At 38.7% G+C, this 15,582-nt stretch overlaps 2 protein-coding genes across 4 annotated transcripts in view; one reads left to right on the top strand and one right to left on the bottom strand.

Moving 5' to 3' along the window:
• The window catches only part of ralgapa1 (Ral GTPase activating protein catalytic subunit alpha 1), a 38,952-nt gene extending 27,983 nt beyond the window's left edge, over nt 1–10,969 (top strand). For all 3 annotated transcript variants that reach the window (XM_033988824.2, XM_055231344.1, XM_033988827.2), the window contains exons 44-45: nt 5,660–5,784; nt 8,593–10,969. In XM_033988824.2, the coding sequence (XP_033844715.1) occupies nt 5,660–5,784; nt 8,593–8,738 (271 nt within the window). In that variant the 3' untranslated portion in view covers nt 8,739–10,969. The remainder of the gene's footprint in view (nt 1–5,659; nt 5,785–8,592) is intronic.
• An 883-nt stretch (nt 10,970–11,852) lies between these two features.
• LOC117391015 (insulinoma-associated protein 2) lies at nt 11,853–13,745 on the bottom strand. The gene has a single exon (XM_033988828.2). It carries the CDS (start codon nt 13,502–13,504, stop codon nt 11,900–11,902), a length of 1,605 nt encoding a protein of 534 aa, XP_033844719.1. The 5' UTR covers nt 13,505–13,745; the 3' UTR covers nt 11,853–11,899.
• Nucleotides 13,746–15,582: the final 1,837 nt, after the last annotated feature.

Below are 15,582 nucleotides of genomic sequence, written 5' to 3'. Positions count from 1 at the left end.
ATTTCCATTAATTACATATTGGTTAACGAATTATGTTTGTGGTGCCTTGTTATAGAAAGCATTATATTGTAGGCTACTGACGCTGAGACAAGGATGTTGAAGAGTTTAGCACTTCAGAATCCTGCTCAAAGGGACATTTTATTCATATGAAATTATATAAATGTCATTTTTAATGTGGCATACATGGCTATACCTTGCGCCTATGGTGTGGGCAAATATTGTTTTATAGCCTTGGGATAACAATAAAATAAATCTGTCTAATCTATTATTATTACGGTGGTTTATGCCCTGCGTGTGAAATAAGGATTATGCTGGCTGCTTGAGGGCTTCCTAGTTGCAACTGATGCGTTGTGATGTGCTTTCAGCAGATTAAGGTGAACTGGTGAAAAAGTGGTGATTAGAATTTCAATACTTTTTTCTCTTCATTTCAGGATTAGTTTAAAGAGCAGATAAATAGCATCAAACACGATTGTGCCACCGTGTGCACTTGCCCCTAACAATAACAACTGCATCAGAGTGACCTATCTGTGTCCCCATCTCGCCGTACGTGGACACACACGCACAGCCTTAATGAAATCACAAAGCCTCCATATCATTGCTATCACAGAAAGATATAAACCCATTAGCTTGTTCCTTTGGGCATGAACACACACACAGGTTTATCATTACACACTGTAAAGCTTTTCCAATTGTATTATCCCTCTGATGTCCCCTTCTCTGTTGTCTGTTCCAATGCCCGGGGTGCAGAGCACAGATAGGCTGGACCTCAGTGCGCTGGGGAGATGTGACCGAGATACAGCAAATATGAAAGAGAGGTATCTTTTGCAACTAGAGTGGTTTTAATTCTGTGTGACTTTGACTATATAGTTAACAGCTCTGAAATGTATAAAAATATTGAAAAGCTAATATTTTTTTACTATAACTTAATTACTTAAAACTTTTTGGTATTTAAGTAACTACCTTGTAAAATTTCCTAAACACCTAGTACATATTTTCCTCCAGATTTTTTTAGACATAAAAAATGTGTTATAACATACTGGCATGTCCCCTAATTTTTACTTTTTATAACTCCAAATTAAGTTTAAAAACATGTAATCAGTTTTTTCAAAAACAACAAAAGATGGGTGCATAAATGGTATGTAACTAATTTATGATGTGTTTAAAGTGTCAGCATAATGAAGAGTGATGAGCAGTGTCTTTTCCTAATTACTGACGACACAATGGCTCTACTTCAAAGTAATACATGGCATTATATGCAGGGCTGCTTCAAAGATGACTTCTGCTTGAGGGAACTCACTCGACCATTATTGATCGGCTCTCACAGGCTTTATAGTGGCTGTCAATACTCCCATTTGTATGCAGTTAGCACGGAGCCTGTACTTGTCATTGACTTCAACTTCAGCAAATTCTGCAGGAGGTTGTTGATTATTTTAAGAAATTATCAAACTTAACTTTATTAATGAATCACAGTAGCAAATCACTTATATGGGCACATTGTAATAGTAAAGTACAGATGGCAAAAACGTGTGGCAAATCAGAGATGAGTTAACTTTCCAAACTCACATGAATACAGAGGGTTATATCTGTGAGAAAGAAAAGGTCAGACAAACATGAGATTTTTCCCACCTTCTTAATAATAAATAATATTGATAAATAATCAATAATGTATCTTGCCGTATAGTGCTCTCTTATGTGCTCCGCTACAGTAATGCAAATGTCCTTATTTGAGTGTTAATCATTCTTCAACTGTGCATTTACATGAGAAAAACAAATTAATAAATTAAAACATGAATATCAGCAAACATTGGTAGACACACAAGATATCTATAGTTTTGAATGATTTGTTTCCAAATGCTAAGAAAATCCACATATGACTATAAGTACTATAATATGTCATAGTCATCAGATATATTTAAATATTCAAAACCACTCATCCCAGACCACCCGACCCCTAATGCGCTAACAAGCTCCCCTCTGGTCCTCCTGCGTCCTTTCCCGCTCGCTCGGTCTCAAGTGATCGCAGGAGTCGAACATCAGCACAATGAAGAGCGCTGCGGGAGAGAGAGGGACAGAAAGCCTCTGAAATGGACCAGAGACAGCACCAACACTCTCTCCACTCTTTTCAACCGCGTCAAGAAAATGAGTTTCTGACTTCACACAAAAGAACCTTTTTATATTTGCCCGTCGTCCCCCTGTCCACCTTTAGGCACCAATGTGGCTCTGTCTCCTCTCTCTCTGTCACTCTCCTTTATAATCTTTCCCTTTTCTCTCCTAGATAGCGAGATATTTTGCTGCTAATGACTTAATAAGAGGGCCCATCTGAAATTCAATTACAGCACATTTCATTGCTACCATTTGGACGGACCACAGGGAGAGAGTGAGGCGGAGGTGCCAATGAGACAGATACAAGCTGTCTTTTTTACCTTGCAGTTTTTATGTATGGTCTTATTTGTGTAGAACGGGTTATACAAGATGTTTACCAAAGACTTCTTATATGGTTGCCAAATAAGTTTCCTCCTAGGTCAAGTTTCCAAAAAGTATTACTGAAAAGAAAAGAATATGAGGACAGAAAAGTCAAATTCTGGTAGTGTAAATATTCACACACTGAAGTTATTTTAGGGCTTAATCAGTAAAGCTTGGATTGGTTGCAAATGATTCTTAATTCCACACAGTGTCTTTCTGTAAGCTGCAGCAGACGGATATGATCAAAAATGGATTGTTAGACTAAATTGTCTAGTGTCTTTGGCAAGTCTACATCAACAGGAAGCCTCAAAATAGCTACACAAGGAACACTTAGTAAAAGAATGGCTGTGAAATTAGTTTATTAATGCCATATATTAAAAATCTAAATTGGTGTTGTCACAATACAATTTTTATTTTATAACAAAATAAAAATGATTGGTGCTCTACTGATTTTGATACAACAAAAACAAAAAAACTACTGTGTTTTTTTATAGACAACTGAATGATCAAGACTATTAACTATTAAGAAAATATCCAATTCTATCCTATTTTATGATTTAATGATTAGTTCTAGTTAATCTAGTTTCGATACCAGATTTAGTATCTATTCATATTGGGGTATCGATTTCTTGACAATCTTAAACCAAGTGGAAATGCTATAGATGTTGTTGTCCTATTCCTCTTATCGTGACAAAGTTATCAAAGTTGTAAGCGCTTCTTGTGTCTTGTTGTGTTGCCGCTCAGTGTGAGTTTGTGTTTGTGCCGCAGTGACATGGGGCCACATGCAGAAAGCCCACGCTGGGAGGAAGAAAGAGCAGAGAGACAAAGGAAATAGACAGTGAAAAAGGAACAAAACTCCAGTCATTTATCCCAGCTGTGCTACAATATCTATTTATTTACTTTCTGCTCAATATTAGTCCCTTCTGCTGCTGGAGTTCTTTTGACCTCCTCCTTTTGTTCTCAGATGGACTGTGGACAGTGTATTGGGGGTAGCAGGCATAGATCGAGTTTGTAGAAGCAAAATTTAGCTTTTTCTATGGATCATACCTGAATGATTGAGGGATTACACAGACAAAACTAATACTTACATAAAAAAATATTAAGACAAAAGTATAGGTAGATATTTGAAATTCAACATTTACAGGCACATTTTAGAATTCATCTCTGATAGATTGCATAAATATCATCTAATTATAGTTATCTTGACAATCCCAAAAGGTTTGTCCAGATCTGTAATAGTTATTTATTTATTTATTTATTCAATGTTGCCCGCCCTTGGTACAGGACTGTATTCAATATAGTAGTATAACAATTGCATAGCTGCTGAAAGAGCATTGTCTAGGTCTCTTTCATACCAATTTGATTTCATGATAATTATGATAATTTATATTTTTTTATCTTTAGTTTTTATATCTTTAACAAAAAAAATATATATATATATTTTTTTTATGATTATTCAGTTGTGGCCTTTTCAAAGTACTTCAATGTAGATACACATTTTTTTCTTCTCATGCCACCTCTGCTGCTTCACACTAAAACAACAGCACAGCGTTGTTCGGAAATGGCTAATTGTTTCCTCTAATTGCCTTGCATCCTGGCACACATGGAGGAGTCAAAGGCGAAAGTGCGATGCAGGGGAGCTAGGAGCAGGAAAAGGCGAGCAGAGTAGTCACATGGAGCCATGGCGTGACGGCTGCTGAGACTGCTGCTCTTCCCCTGCCTCATCCTCCGGCCGACATATTGCGTTTCTCACTCTGTTTTACAAGTCAGCCCCTGCCTTCCGCCCACTGCATCACACTTGCTTTGCACCTCCAATCCTCTTAATTTCCTTCATATGCCACTGTGATTTACAGTGTGCTAAATGAGGAGAAAACCGCTATTTTTACTTTGATTAGTTGGGCAAGTGCTGTATAATAGTTTAGACATATGCTTCGACATTACATACAACCATAGCATAACTAGTTACCCATATTTTGTTGTTTTTCATCCTAGATAAACAAAGTTTGCTTTTAAAGAAATTTTGAAATGGTTTGTTGCTTATATTGTTTTTGTGATGTTTGTAATTCTAACTTGTATTATTTAGAATTACACATATATAGTCATGTTGTGGTGTTCTTGGTAATGCTTCTGTTTTTAAGTGTTTCAATCCTTGACAGTATTGAACTGGTCTCCAAAAGCTCCAAAGCTCTCCCAACTTGCACAATTTGTCTTTTTTTTTGGCAGAGATCAATGTACATCTCTTTTAAAAAATATATCACTACAGTAAATGTTTCTAATATATTGCATTGCAACTATGAAAAAATATATCTATATGTAAAGTATTCAGGTAACTACTATTCAGTTTTTCTGCAATACCAATATTTACAGCGGACTTACACTATCTCCAGTGGTTTGCTCTGGCTTCTTGGTCATTCAGTCTGTCCTTTCGCTTTAAGGGAGCCATACTGTTGTTATTATCATTGTCTCTAACTGGATCAGTTACCATTAGACCTGAACCCCTCTCCTTCTGAGACCCATAGACTGCCTGTGTAACCCAATAGAAAACCCATGGGTGCTGTTACAGATGGCTGGCTCATTCACAACACAGGACCACGCATTGAGGCACAAACACACAGATTTCATTCTGAAGATTCATTGGCCTAATCCCATTTAAACAGAGACATGCACTTACATAGACAGTCAGCCATAAAGCTCGTTCACTACCATTTCTGGGGCCCAGGCTTATCAAATACAGATACATGCAGCCATTGAAAACCACTGTTATTGTAGCAAATGGCTTTACTATTGGGAGCTAATGGGGTTGAGTTATGCGTGTGTGCTCAACAGCTGTCATTAGGGCTGGATATATAGATAAGAAGAGTATGGACCTACATAATCATTCTAATAGAAAATCATGAGGCTTATAAAAGCAAATAATGTTGCTTCTGTGAACAAAACTGTTCTGTCTTGTGTTGCTTCGTTATATATTTTTTCTAATCCTGTTGTTTTTTTTGTTTTTTTATATATATATAGTTACATTATTTTTTTCTAAAGATGCTGGTTATTTGGACTATATATTAATATTTTTTAACCTTTTTCATGTGAAAGAAACCCACTAAAATCTACAGTTAAACCACAATTTCTTATCCACTCTTTAATTTGTACAATATTTCTGACTTTGTCTGTTACATTTTGTCACCTTAACCTTTGACATCAGCTATGAGGAACGTGCCCGATACCTTGAAACTATTGTGCAGCATCACCAGGAACCCACGACCTTCGAGGATTACGCTGCTCGGGTCTACAGCCCTGCCCCGTGCACACACTTTCCTTCTGATACAGGTACAGCTAAAATGTAATATCTAAATATAATGTATTAAAAATAGGGAAATCTAATCTACACAAATTTGGCATCATTTGTTTGGTTAATTCATGTAATATTGTAAAATATGAGGTTTGTATGTTTTCAATTTGCCGTAATTACTTAAACAAACGGCACACATTTTCTGTATAATGAGGTTAAACAGGGTTGCTGCGGCGACTGCTGAGGTGTGACTGTCTAAATGTGTGCGTGTAATTGACATCCTGCTGCTTATCTCTCAATCTAATGTGCCTCAAATAATATTGACAATAACTACCATAAAATAATCATCTTGCCTTGAGGCTGAATAATGTAACATGCAAAAGACAGATGACTGTTTTTGTGTTGTTCAGCTTCAAAAACCTTTCAGAGCCCAGAATCAAAATCATACCTCTTGAACTGGTTTAAAATGACCTCAATCTTTTGATTCTGTGCTCTCAAATCATGAAAAAGACTGAAGCCCTGCTCTTTTTGTCTCCCTCCCTCCATCAAGTTAACTCACAGGTCCCTTAACTGCACAATGAACATTTTTGTATCTTCTTTTTTACCCATTTTTTTATTTTACCTTTAAACTCCCCTTTTTATTATTATTTTTTTATTTCTGTTTATTTCCCCCATTTCCCCCCATCCCTTAGATCGTAATGTCTCACTTGCCTATTGCTAAGAAGGTAAGCCTGGTCACATGATTGACACTCCCTGTTCTGATTGGTTCTTGCCATTGACATTTTCTGCCTAACCATTTCTTATATCTAATATCTCCTTGTAATGTGTGTGTGTTTACTGACCCCATGTTTCCTCTTCTGAATTTTTTCTGTCTAAAGTCACATTTCTGATGGTGCAAAGGAAATGTTCACTCCACTTGTTGGTGCAATTTGGTTAGTCATAGCTCAAATTGTATTTTTACATTATACGCACATAAAAAATATAATTAAGCCTAATTCAAGTTGCATTTATGTAAGAGGGAGTGAGATTTCCTTTATATAACAAAGTTTACATGTGTTTCAATGTTGTTTTATTAACCTGCACTGATGTGGTGAAACTAACTTTTTACCTTTTGTATGCTCCTGTCCTCCTTAATACATTATCTTTTCATTATAATGCCACATGTAGCTTTTTTTATTAGTTTCAAACCAAATGTTAATTGCCAAATAAAAGTTCTTTTTTACAGACCAGTCTGCACATATCTTGACATGTTTCGGATGCCATCTGCATCCTTCTTCAGAAGGGTCATGTGATGTTACAGTGACATGTCTTGCCAGCTGATTTACACACATTTTGGTGCCATTCTCCTACCTGCATTGGTAGGAATGGAGGAAAACAAACAAACGTTGGATTAAGGATATCTGGAAATGAGCCTATAGGGACGAGGGAACCTATCAACTTTCAAAGACACTGTCCTGGACAAGTCAGACTACAGATAATGTTATTCCCCTAACAATGCAGGTAGATGTATGGTGCCAAAATCTTTGTAAATCAGCTTGCAAGACATGTCACTGTAAGGTCATGTGACCCTTGAAGAAGGATACAGAAGGCATCCGAAACATGTGGAGGTGTGTGTAAACAACACACTGGCCTGTTAAAAAGAACTTTTATTTGGAAATGATGTTGGAAGACCTAAATGAATCTCTGTGAAGCAAATGTTAATTATTTTAGGCAGGCTATTACAGAAAAGTAGTATGTTTTATGTAAAAATATTCATATTTAGTTTTCAATAACATGAGCTGCCTTAAAGATTTTACTTTGTAAGGGTAAGCACGAATCCAAACCACCCTTTTTTCAGTACATTAAAAGGAATGATGTTATAGTACAGTTCATATTTGATTTAGGGTCGGCAGTATGTATTTTTTCTCTTATTTTATTGTATTCTTTTATCGTTAATTTTCATATACATTTTCTCCTTTTTTGCACAGTACTTCATGTTTTTCTTTTCTTTTCATGCTTCCTCATGTCCACTGTTGAGCAGAGGAACACAGTGCTCTGTATCTCATGGTCCCTAAACCAATAGACAGTTTGAACCTGCTCAGGGTGAAGGGCAAGGGCCTCAAGCAGAAGGTCCTTCATGCTAGCTGTGAATGGTAATGTGTAGATCCCAGATGTGTACTGTAGCTTACTGACTCTTAGTAGATAGTGCTAGATTAGTCTGCCAATACGGGCTAAATATTAAAAAACAAAAAGTGTATAAAATTGACATTATTTCATCAGTTCATGTCTCTAAAATTTAACTACATAAACAAGATCTATAGCTTCTCCAGCTTTTGTATCTTGCATTAGAAGGTGCTAGACGACTGAGGTTATTTGAGTAGTTTATAATGATGACATGCGATCTCGGGAGATGTTGCGAGAATAAACAAGAAGTCTCACTTCTCACTCACAAGTGTCAATATAGGGATGTGACTGGCTTAATGGAACTGTAACTTTCTCTAGCCTACGTTTTATGCAGTCTAGTGGTTCTGAATCTAGTTTAAAGACTTTATTTTTGTCCAATTAAGTTTTTTGTTCTGACTAGTGCTGGTTAACTCTTAATCTTGTCTTTTTTCTCATCTGCTAACTCCTTTTCTATTTTACCCATACTTGGACCCGGACTCATTTAGTTAGTAGGAGTCATTTTCACTTAGTTTAGTTTAATATGAATTTAGAAATCTCTTTAGAGCCGTCTGTCCTTTTGTTCACATTATATGTCATGTGTTATGAATCTCTGTAGGATATAAAATGATGCAGTGTGTTGATAATTACTTTCTACAACTCTTCATCTCTTTTTCTGTTCATTCAACCCCTCACCCTCCCACCAGGCTCCTGCCTCGAGATTCTTCGGGGAGAAAGTCCGGCACTTGGGGAGGCCGGGAGCGACTCGGCGTCCCCTATGTCTCCCAGGACTAGCAAGAGTCGCATGTCCATGAAGCTGCGCCGCTCATCTGGGTCTGCCAATAAGACCTAAGCTTATAGACTTTCACTTCAGCACAAAATATATCCAGCCTATTTGCAACATAATTAAGAAAAATAGAGCTTGTGTTATACATTTACTATCATATCCCACAATGTACGGAAAAACTTGTATTGAATTGTGGCCGATGCTGATATTTTTGCTGTCTATTCTCAGCCATGCTTTTGGAAAAAAAAAAAAAAAATAGCTGGACAAATGGGCGTTGAGTATTAGTTCATGCCCCCCTACCCTTGTATGAGAGCACATTGTAACAGAAAAAACAGGTGCTGTGCAGATGCTGTATATTTGTACCATAGGAGGACATGGATGTACAAACAAAAGCTGAGTTTTGATAGAAAAGAAATTAGATTGTTCCGAAAGCACCACAAATGTAGTGACAAATGTCTATTTTTATGGTCAGATCTGTAAATGGGGTTCTGGGTTGTATTGGCAACGCTAAAAATATAAATGCTTCTATTGTTCATGACGAAATGTGTAGACTGAAGTTATGGCTTCTGAATTGCCAAAAATATTTCTCAGTCAGAAAGTGTCATTTTAAAAGATTGTTGCGAATGGCTCAAAAAGCAAGCACTTGTTACATATTATTTTGCTGATTATTTAAACGTAAAAAGCACTGATATCACTGCATTTTTTTCATTATACTTTTTACTTGACTGTAAGTTGACTGAGAAAGTTGCTGTTATTTTGTTTTATTTGAAGCAAGAGAACCACAGTTATGTTTCCTTGTTCTTAGCCGTAATGATAAAACATGTATTATCTGTATATCTATATATGTTTGAGTATAAATCTAAATACTGTATAATGGATATGGATCTATACGTAGGTGTACAGTGAGAGAAAGCTACTTGTGTATATACTGTTTTTTTGCTGCCAAAACCAAACTGTGGTCTTAGACTCAGACCACATCTGTTAAACATGGACTGACACTACAAGTTTAAACTCCAATAGCTTAGTAATAACTGTATTTTGTTCATGTTGTTGTGTTAATAATGTTAATAACACAGCCTGATACCTGTACCATATAGATCTAGCCTCTTTTAGATGTAGTGGATATCTTTCAACAATCTGTAAAACTGGTGTTCAGAAATCATATTCTGATCTGTAATTGTAGCATTTTTGTGTTGCAAAACTTTCACTAATACTTTTTTGTATTATTATGCCACTTGGATCGGAAATATTACAGTATTGTATTAAAGTTGTGTTACAGGAGTCAGCAAAAGAAGTTAATTGGACACTCTAATTATAAATGATAGTTTTGCGCACTCCATCTTTATCATATTTCTAATGCAAAGGCTGTGGTATTAAGAAGTGTATCTTTCACACATTGACTAATGACTTCTTGGCAGCACTGCTGCTTTTCTTTGCAGTCCTGTGTTATCTGTCACATGTCATTGTTACGTAAAATGTACTTTTAACCATAGTAGAAAGGGACTTAAACTTTTTTTTTAAACTTCACTTCACTCTGATCATAATATTAGAAGTCACTTTTGCTTTATCACTATTTGTATGTTGTCATGCGTCCCTGTAAATTGTCACTGATCCAGTCATGTTACTAAAGAAGATGGTGAAGTCTGTCCTTGCTGGCCCTATGTTTGGTCAAACATGTGCTTTATTTGCTCATTTCCCATTTTTCGATAATGTGTACACTCTGTAAATTGACACACTCAGAATCATCTCATCACTGTCAACCTTTGATTTGCCTCCTCTTCTGGGGTCAGTGTTATAAGTCCTTTTTTTGTACTGTCAACATCAGAAATATATCACATTTTACAGCCACATAGAGACAACCATCAACATTAATTGCTTAAAATATTGAGTGCTGGATATGCAGTTTAAACATTCAACATTTTAAATTGAAATACTGAAAACCTACATTGACACAGTACATGCAAATATGCCTTCATAAGCTACATGTATTCTCTATAGATTTGTGCAAAACTTTATCATTAAAAAGTAGGAAATGCAGACTTCCATAAGCGGTTTCTCTGGAGGGTTGATATCATGCTGTCATTTGTGATGAAGCGGATATAACTACTGACTGTCCTCCTGTCCGCTGCATGAGCCCACAGTGCTAAGTGCATGTGTTTGACCTGTGACACCACACACAAGAGCATGACCACAATCACTACAGTGTTACTGACAAACCAACGGTGTGTAAAAAAAAACACATTTAAAACTATGTGTGAATATAACAATAAAGCATCAATAAATAACAGTTTAAAAAATGCCCAGACCTTTTCCAAATTAGTTTGTTTATTGATACTCTTGACAAATTTGACAAATCCTTTCACAGTTATGCTTTATAAAAACATTAAGCAAATACAGTATGTGATGTTTCAAGATAATTTCATGAAATAAATTACAATAGGTTACTATTACATATTTAATTTTGATAGATGAAATTATGTGATACAAGCAAAGGCATATTGTTTATTTATCTGTATAAAATTTGTAATCAATGATTATGTTTAAGGACACCTTCTTAAATGTATTTTCCCCCCAAAATATTGCATTTGTATTTGACAATTATGTAAAGTCATTGTACTGCTTGAGCATTAAGGAAATGTGAACATGGTAATTACATGAAAATCAATGCACTAACTAGTTTTCCAACTAAATAGTCCTTGCTTCACTAAACCTCTCTCTAACTCATAGGTAGCCTATGTGGCCTATGTCGCCTTTTTGTATTGGGAGTTTTTTTACCGCAAAAACAAAACAATGCTTATACTCTGGAAAAATAATTTATGCTGCAGTTATTGCACTCCTGAGTTGAGTGAGTACTTTAATGTTTAGCTATTAGTGAACCGTTTTGTCTCATGTGAGACCAGTGAGGTGGACAGCGCAGTGCGGAGTCAGCTTAATAGATCCCTTTGAGTCCAGTGCAAACGTACCACAGCTTCAGCACCGCGGACAGCTCCGATCAAATCTGGCCAATAGGGATAATTTCAGCTAAAAGGACAAGTCCACGTTTTAGTTTTTATAAATACAGTCAAACTTACAACAAAATCAATAGACTATTGGCGAAAGGCACCATGCGTGAAGCGTGATCCTCACCTGTATTATAATGTGTTTTGTTTTTTTGTTGTTTGTTTGTTTGTTTGTTTTTAATCAAATGGACGGCAGACTGCGGTTTGTTTACGTGTTCACATTGAGTCTCACGGGCGCACGCTCATCTGCAGCAGCATGACGTGCCGGTCCTCCGCGGTGTGAGTCTTGTTGATGTGTCTCGTGAGCCCGGAGGAGCTGAAGAACGTGGACGGACACTGTTTAGAGAACAGGTGCGATGAGTCCTGCGGCTCGCTCTCTCCGCTGCTGCTCTCGGTGTCTCTGTGCCCGTGAAATATGTCTCCGCCAGAAACTCCAGCTAAAGTTCCCGCTATGAGCTCGTCCCGCACAGTGTGCCAGAGACGGTGTTTGTCCCGTATTTCGGCGGAAGGGAAACGTGCACCGCAAATGTGACACAGAAATACCTGGCTGTCTCGCGCTTGGCTATAGGTGGTCAGTGATGGCTCGTGCGCTGCGAGGTGCTTCTTGAGGTACGCCTGACGCCGAAATTTCTTCCCGCAGCAGCGACACTCGTACAGTTCTTCTTCCTGTAAACTTTGAACAAACGGTAACGGCAGGCTCGAGGGAGGGCTGTCCGCCGCTCTCACTTGTTGCGGGTCCGCGTGGGTTCGGTAGTGAGGGGGTATAGTGGGCGGAGGGCCCATGCTCCCCACGTGGGAGCCCTCAGGTGTGCCGTGGTCGATGTGCCTATCAATTCGCAGCAACTCGTTTTCTTTACCGTCCATCTCCAGCGGAAGAACTCCGCGGGACTGGCTCTTCGTCTGCACCTCTGGGCCCTGGTTATTGTTCACAGGGCGCGGTTTGTGCCACCGCCTGTGGGATGCCAAGTTCGCAGGGCAGCTGAAAACTTTGTCACACTCGGGACAACGGTACTCCACGCGCACAATGCGTGAGCATTTGTGTTGAGCGAGAGAGAAGGGGTCCCGGTATTCCTCTTTGCAGAGCTGGCAGATAAATTCCCCCAGCGGCTGCTTCAGGGACCTCTCCCGCTGTGCTCTCGAGTCTGGTACCTCTTTTTTTATGCGCAGCCCCAAAACGGGTGAAGTTGTTACCTCATCTTCAAAGTGGAGCTTTCGGTTGATTTTGGGTTTCTTTGTGAGACTAACTTTACTCGGCCGCCTGTCTGTTTCTACAAAGGAGCGCTTTCTTGCACCGTGTTGTCCCTCGTTGAGCATAGAGAGCGATGGGAAGAGGTGCGCGTGCATACTGGACTCGTGGCCGTAGAGGCTTGTGTGAGGACGACTGAATGGCACTGAGGCGGGAGTGGAGCTGAGGAGGAACGGCAGCTCTGGTGTCACGCATCTCCCTCGGAAAAGTGGAGAGTTGCCCGCATCTTCCTCTTGCTGTTCAAGAACCCGCTTGCTGGCTGGAGTTATTGGTACGCAAGACGCCTCACGTGATGGTAGAGGAGGAAAGAAGCGCGTGGAGTCGTGGTCTGGAGTAACAGCATCAGTTACCCGCTCTTCTGCTTCTGGGAGTTGCGCACGCTTCTCTACTTCAGCCTCTAGTGCAGGCTCTACGTGTGGGCTCCACGCGCGCGCACCATCCTCGTGGAGCACTAGGCACGGTTCTTCTGCACGCTCACCCTGTTCAGCCTTCTCGTGACAGTCTGGAGTTAAAGCTGTGTTGAGTTTTCTGGTCCGGTACGAACCCGGACTTCGCCGATTACGCTTCACCAAAAATCCTCGAGGCATGACGCACGGGAACCGAATAAACAACTGTTGTCAAGAAGCGACTTTGAAGTAGAGCTTTGAAGAGCACACGCACGAGAGACAGCAGTGCGTAGAGGGAGGGGGTTTAAGAGCGCGAGGGGAGGACACATCACTGTCCACTGTTTGCTTGGATGCAACTGTCTCCAGCACCTGCGCGCGCAGCATCCGCACAAGAAGAGTTGGAGCATCCTTGAAACTCCTGTTTGACGAGGATGCCATGTGGTTGAACAGATTTATCATGGATCATTCAAATTCTAATGCAATAGCTGAAGGCCCATACATCAACTGTCATGTTTAGACTGATGTTTGCTTGTTAGGGACTCCCGTGGCAACTAAAATTAGATTATCGCACCTGTTTTCTTTGTGTAATGTCTGATTATATGAGCTGAGCTTTATGTTTAAACTGAATAGCCTATATTTTGGGGTGTTTCATGTCTTGTTGCGTTTACTGTGCAGTAGTGTGATTGAGTGAGATGTTGATCTGCCTCTATTCAGCGCAGCCCGCCCCCTCGAGAGCTGCTCTGGCTGATAAGAGATCGGTGGGGCATCTATCCATTCAGTCCAGGGGGTGAGGCGGTTTCTGTGTGCGGGCCAGAAGCTCTATTGCCCGGCCAGTGGGGTAGATCCAGCCGGCCTGGCTCTCTGGAAATCAATCAAGGGGGATGAGCGTGAGAACAGACTCTGGGTCAGGCTTGATGAGGGTCGCGCGGAAAATCCTCTTGAGAACAGGAAACATCCCCGCAATGGCTCTAACTATTAGGCCTTGGATTTTGTTAGATGTTCTTCAAAATATTGTTGTATTATGATGGTCAATGTCCTATATATAGTAGGCAATACATAGCCTCCAACAAATGGCAAAAAAATATATATATATATATGTGATGATGCACCCTCTATGTATGTCTGAAAACGTGACTACCTGATACATTATGTAACTTTTTTAGATATTTCTGCATTGCCTGGTATGTTCAGTGGTGCAAAAACCGATTCATTTTTATGGAGACAAACACGTGAGATCAGGTCTGCAGATAGGCAAGACGCTCACAATAATAATAAGATGTATTTGTGTTATTTCTTTGGTTATTATTATTATTATTATTATTATTATTATTATTATTATTATTATTATTATTATTATTATTATTATTATTATTATTATTTATTGTGTATTTATGTTTAATTTAATTGTTTTTTGTTTTTGTTTTTTTTAGCTTGGCCATAAAACACCTGTAATTGAATAAATGGACGATATAGGCCAGATAGACTACGTGTTATGTGGAGTGGTAGCCTATTACAGACAAAGCAATTGGTCAGTTTTTTTCACGGAGACAAGCAGGTGACCTCCCCCCACCAGAAAAATTACATAGTGCATCTTTAAGTCACTTTAGTCACTGCTGGGACAAGTAGCTATAAAGCCATGGGCATGGGGCAATGGGGGCAGGCATGTTGATAATGCGCGAGTTTGCGAAAAATGATAGAGGCGATGTGTGCCTCGGCCACTGGCCGTCAGGAGGAGCCAAGATTTAACAAAGACACGCGGATTCTTGAAAGTTTATATTTGAGGAATCCCACGTGGCCCTTCATGGCTTTATAAACTTGGGGGTCATTCTGTCGCTCTGTCGCCATCTTGTGGTAAAATCAAATCTTAACCAAGGAAGATTTCTTTTCACTGAGACAACTTTCACAGTTACAAAGATATTATTATTATTATTTTATATATTATTTTTTTCATTTAGTCCTACAACTTTATACTTTGATTTGACAATTTAGAAAGGTAAAATATCATCTGTGTTATCTGTGGTATGTGGTTAGTGGATCTCTAAAGTAGGTCTACATATAGTTTCATCCATCAGTTTACTCTTTGTTCCCTAGAGGAGGACTGTATAATGCAGGAAAAAAAAAAAACATTTTAATTCTTAAATCTTATTTCCTATGTCCATATTTGACATTTTAGTGTAAGCTTTATTTGAATTTTATTACAATATTACATTTTTAAATGGGATTCACTTGTGAATGTTGCATAGCATTGTAATGGTCTTCTAAAAGAGAATGATTTGAAA

This window comes from Periophthalmus magnuspinnatus, chromosome 22 (assembly GCF_009829125.3).
Source record: "Periophthalmus magnuspinnatus isolate fPerMag1 chromosome 22, fPerMag1.2.pri, whole genome shotgun sequence".
NCBI classification, from domain to species: Eukaryota; Metazoa; Chordata; class Actinopteri; order Gobiiformes; family Gobiidae; genus Periophthalmus; species Periophthalmus magnuspinnatus.
The sequence above is the reverse complement of the archived record's forward strand: the minus strand, read 5'-3'. Positions and strand labels throughout refer to the sequence as shown.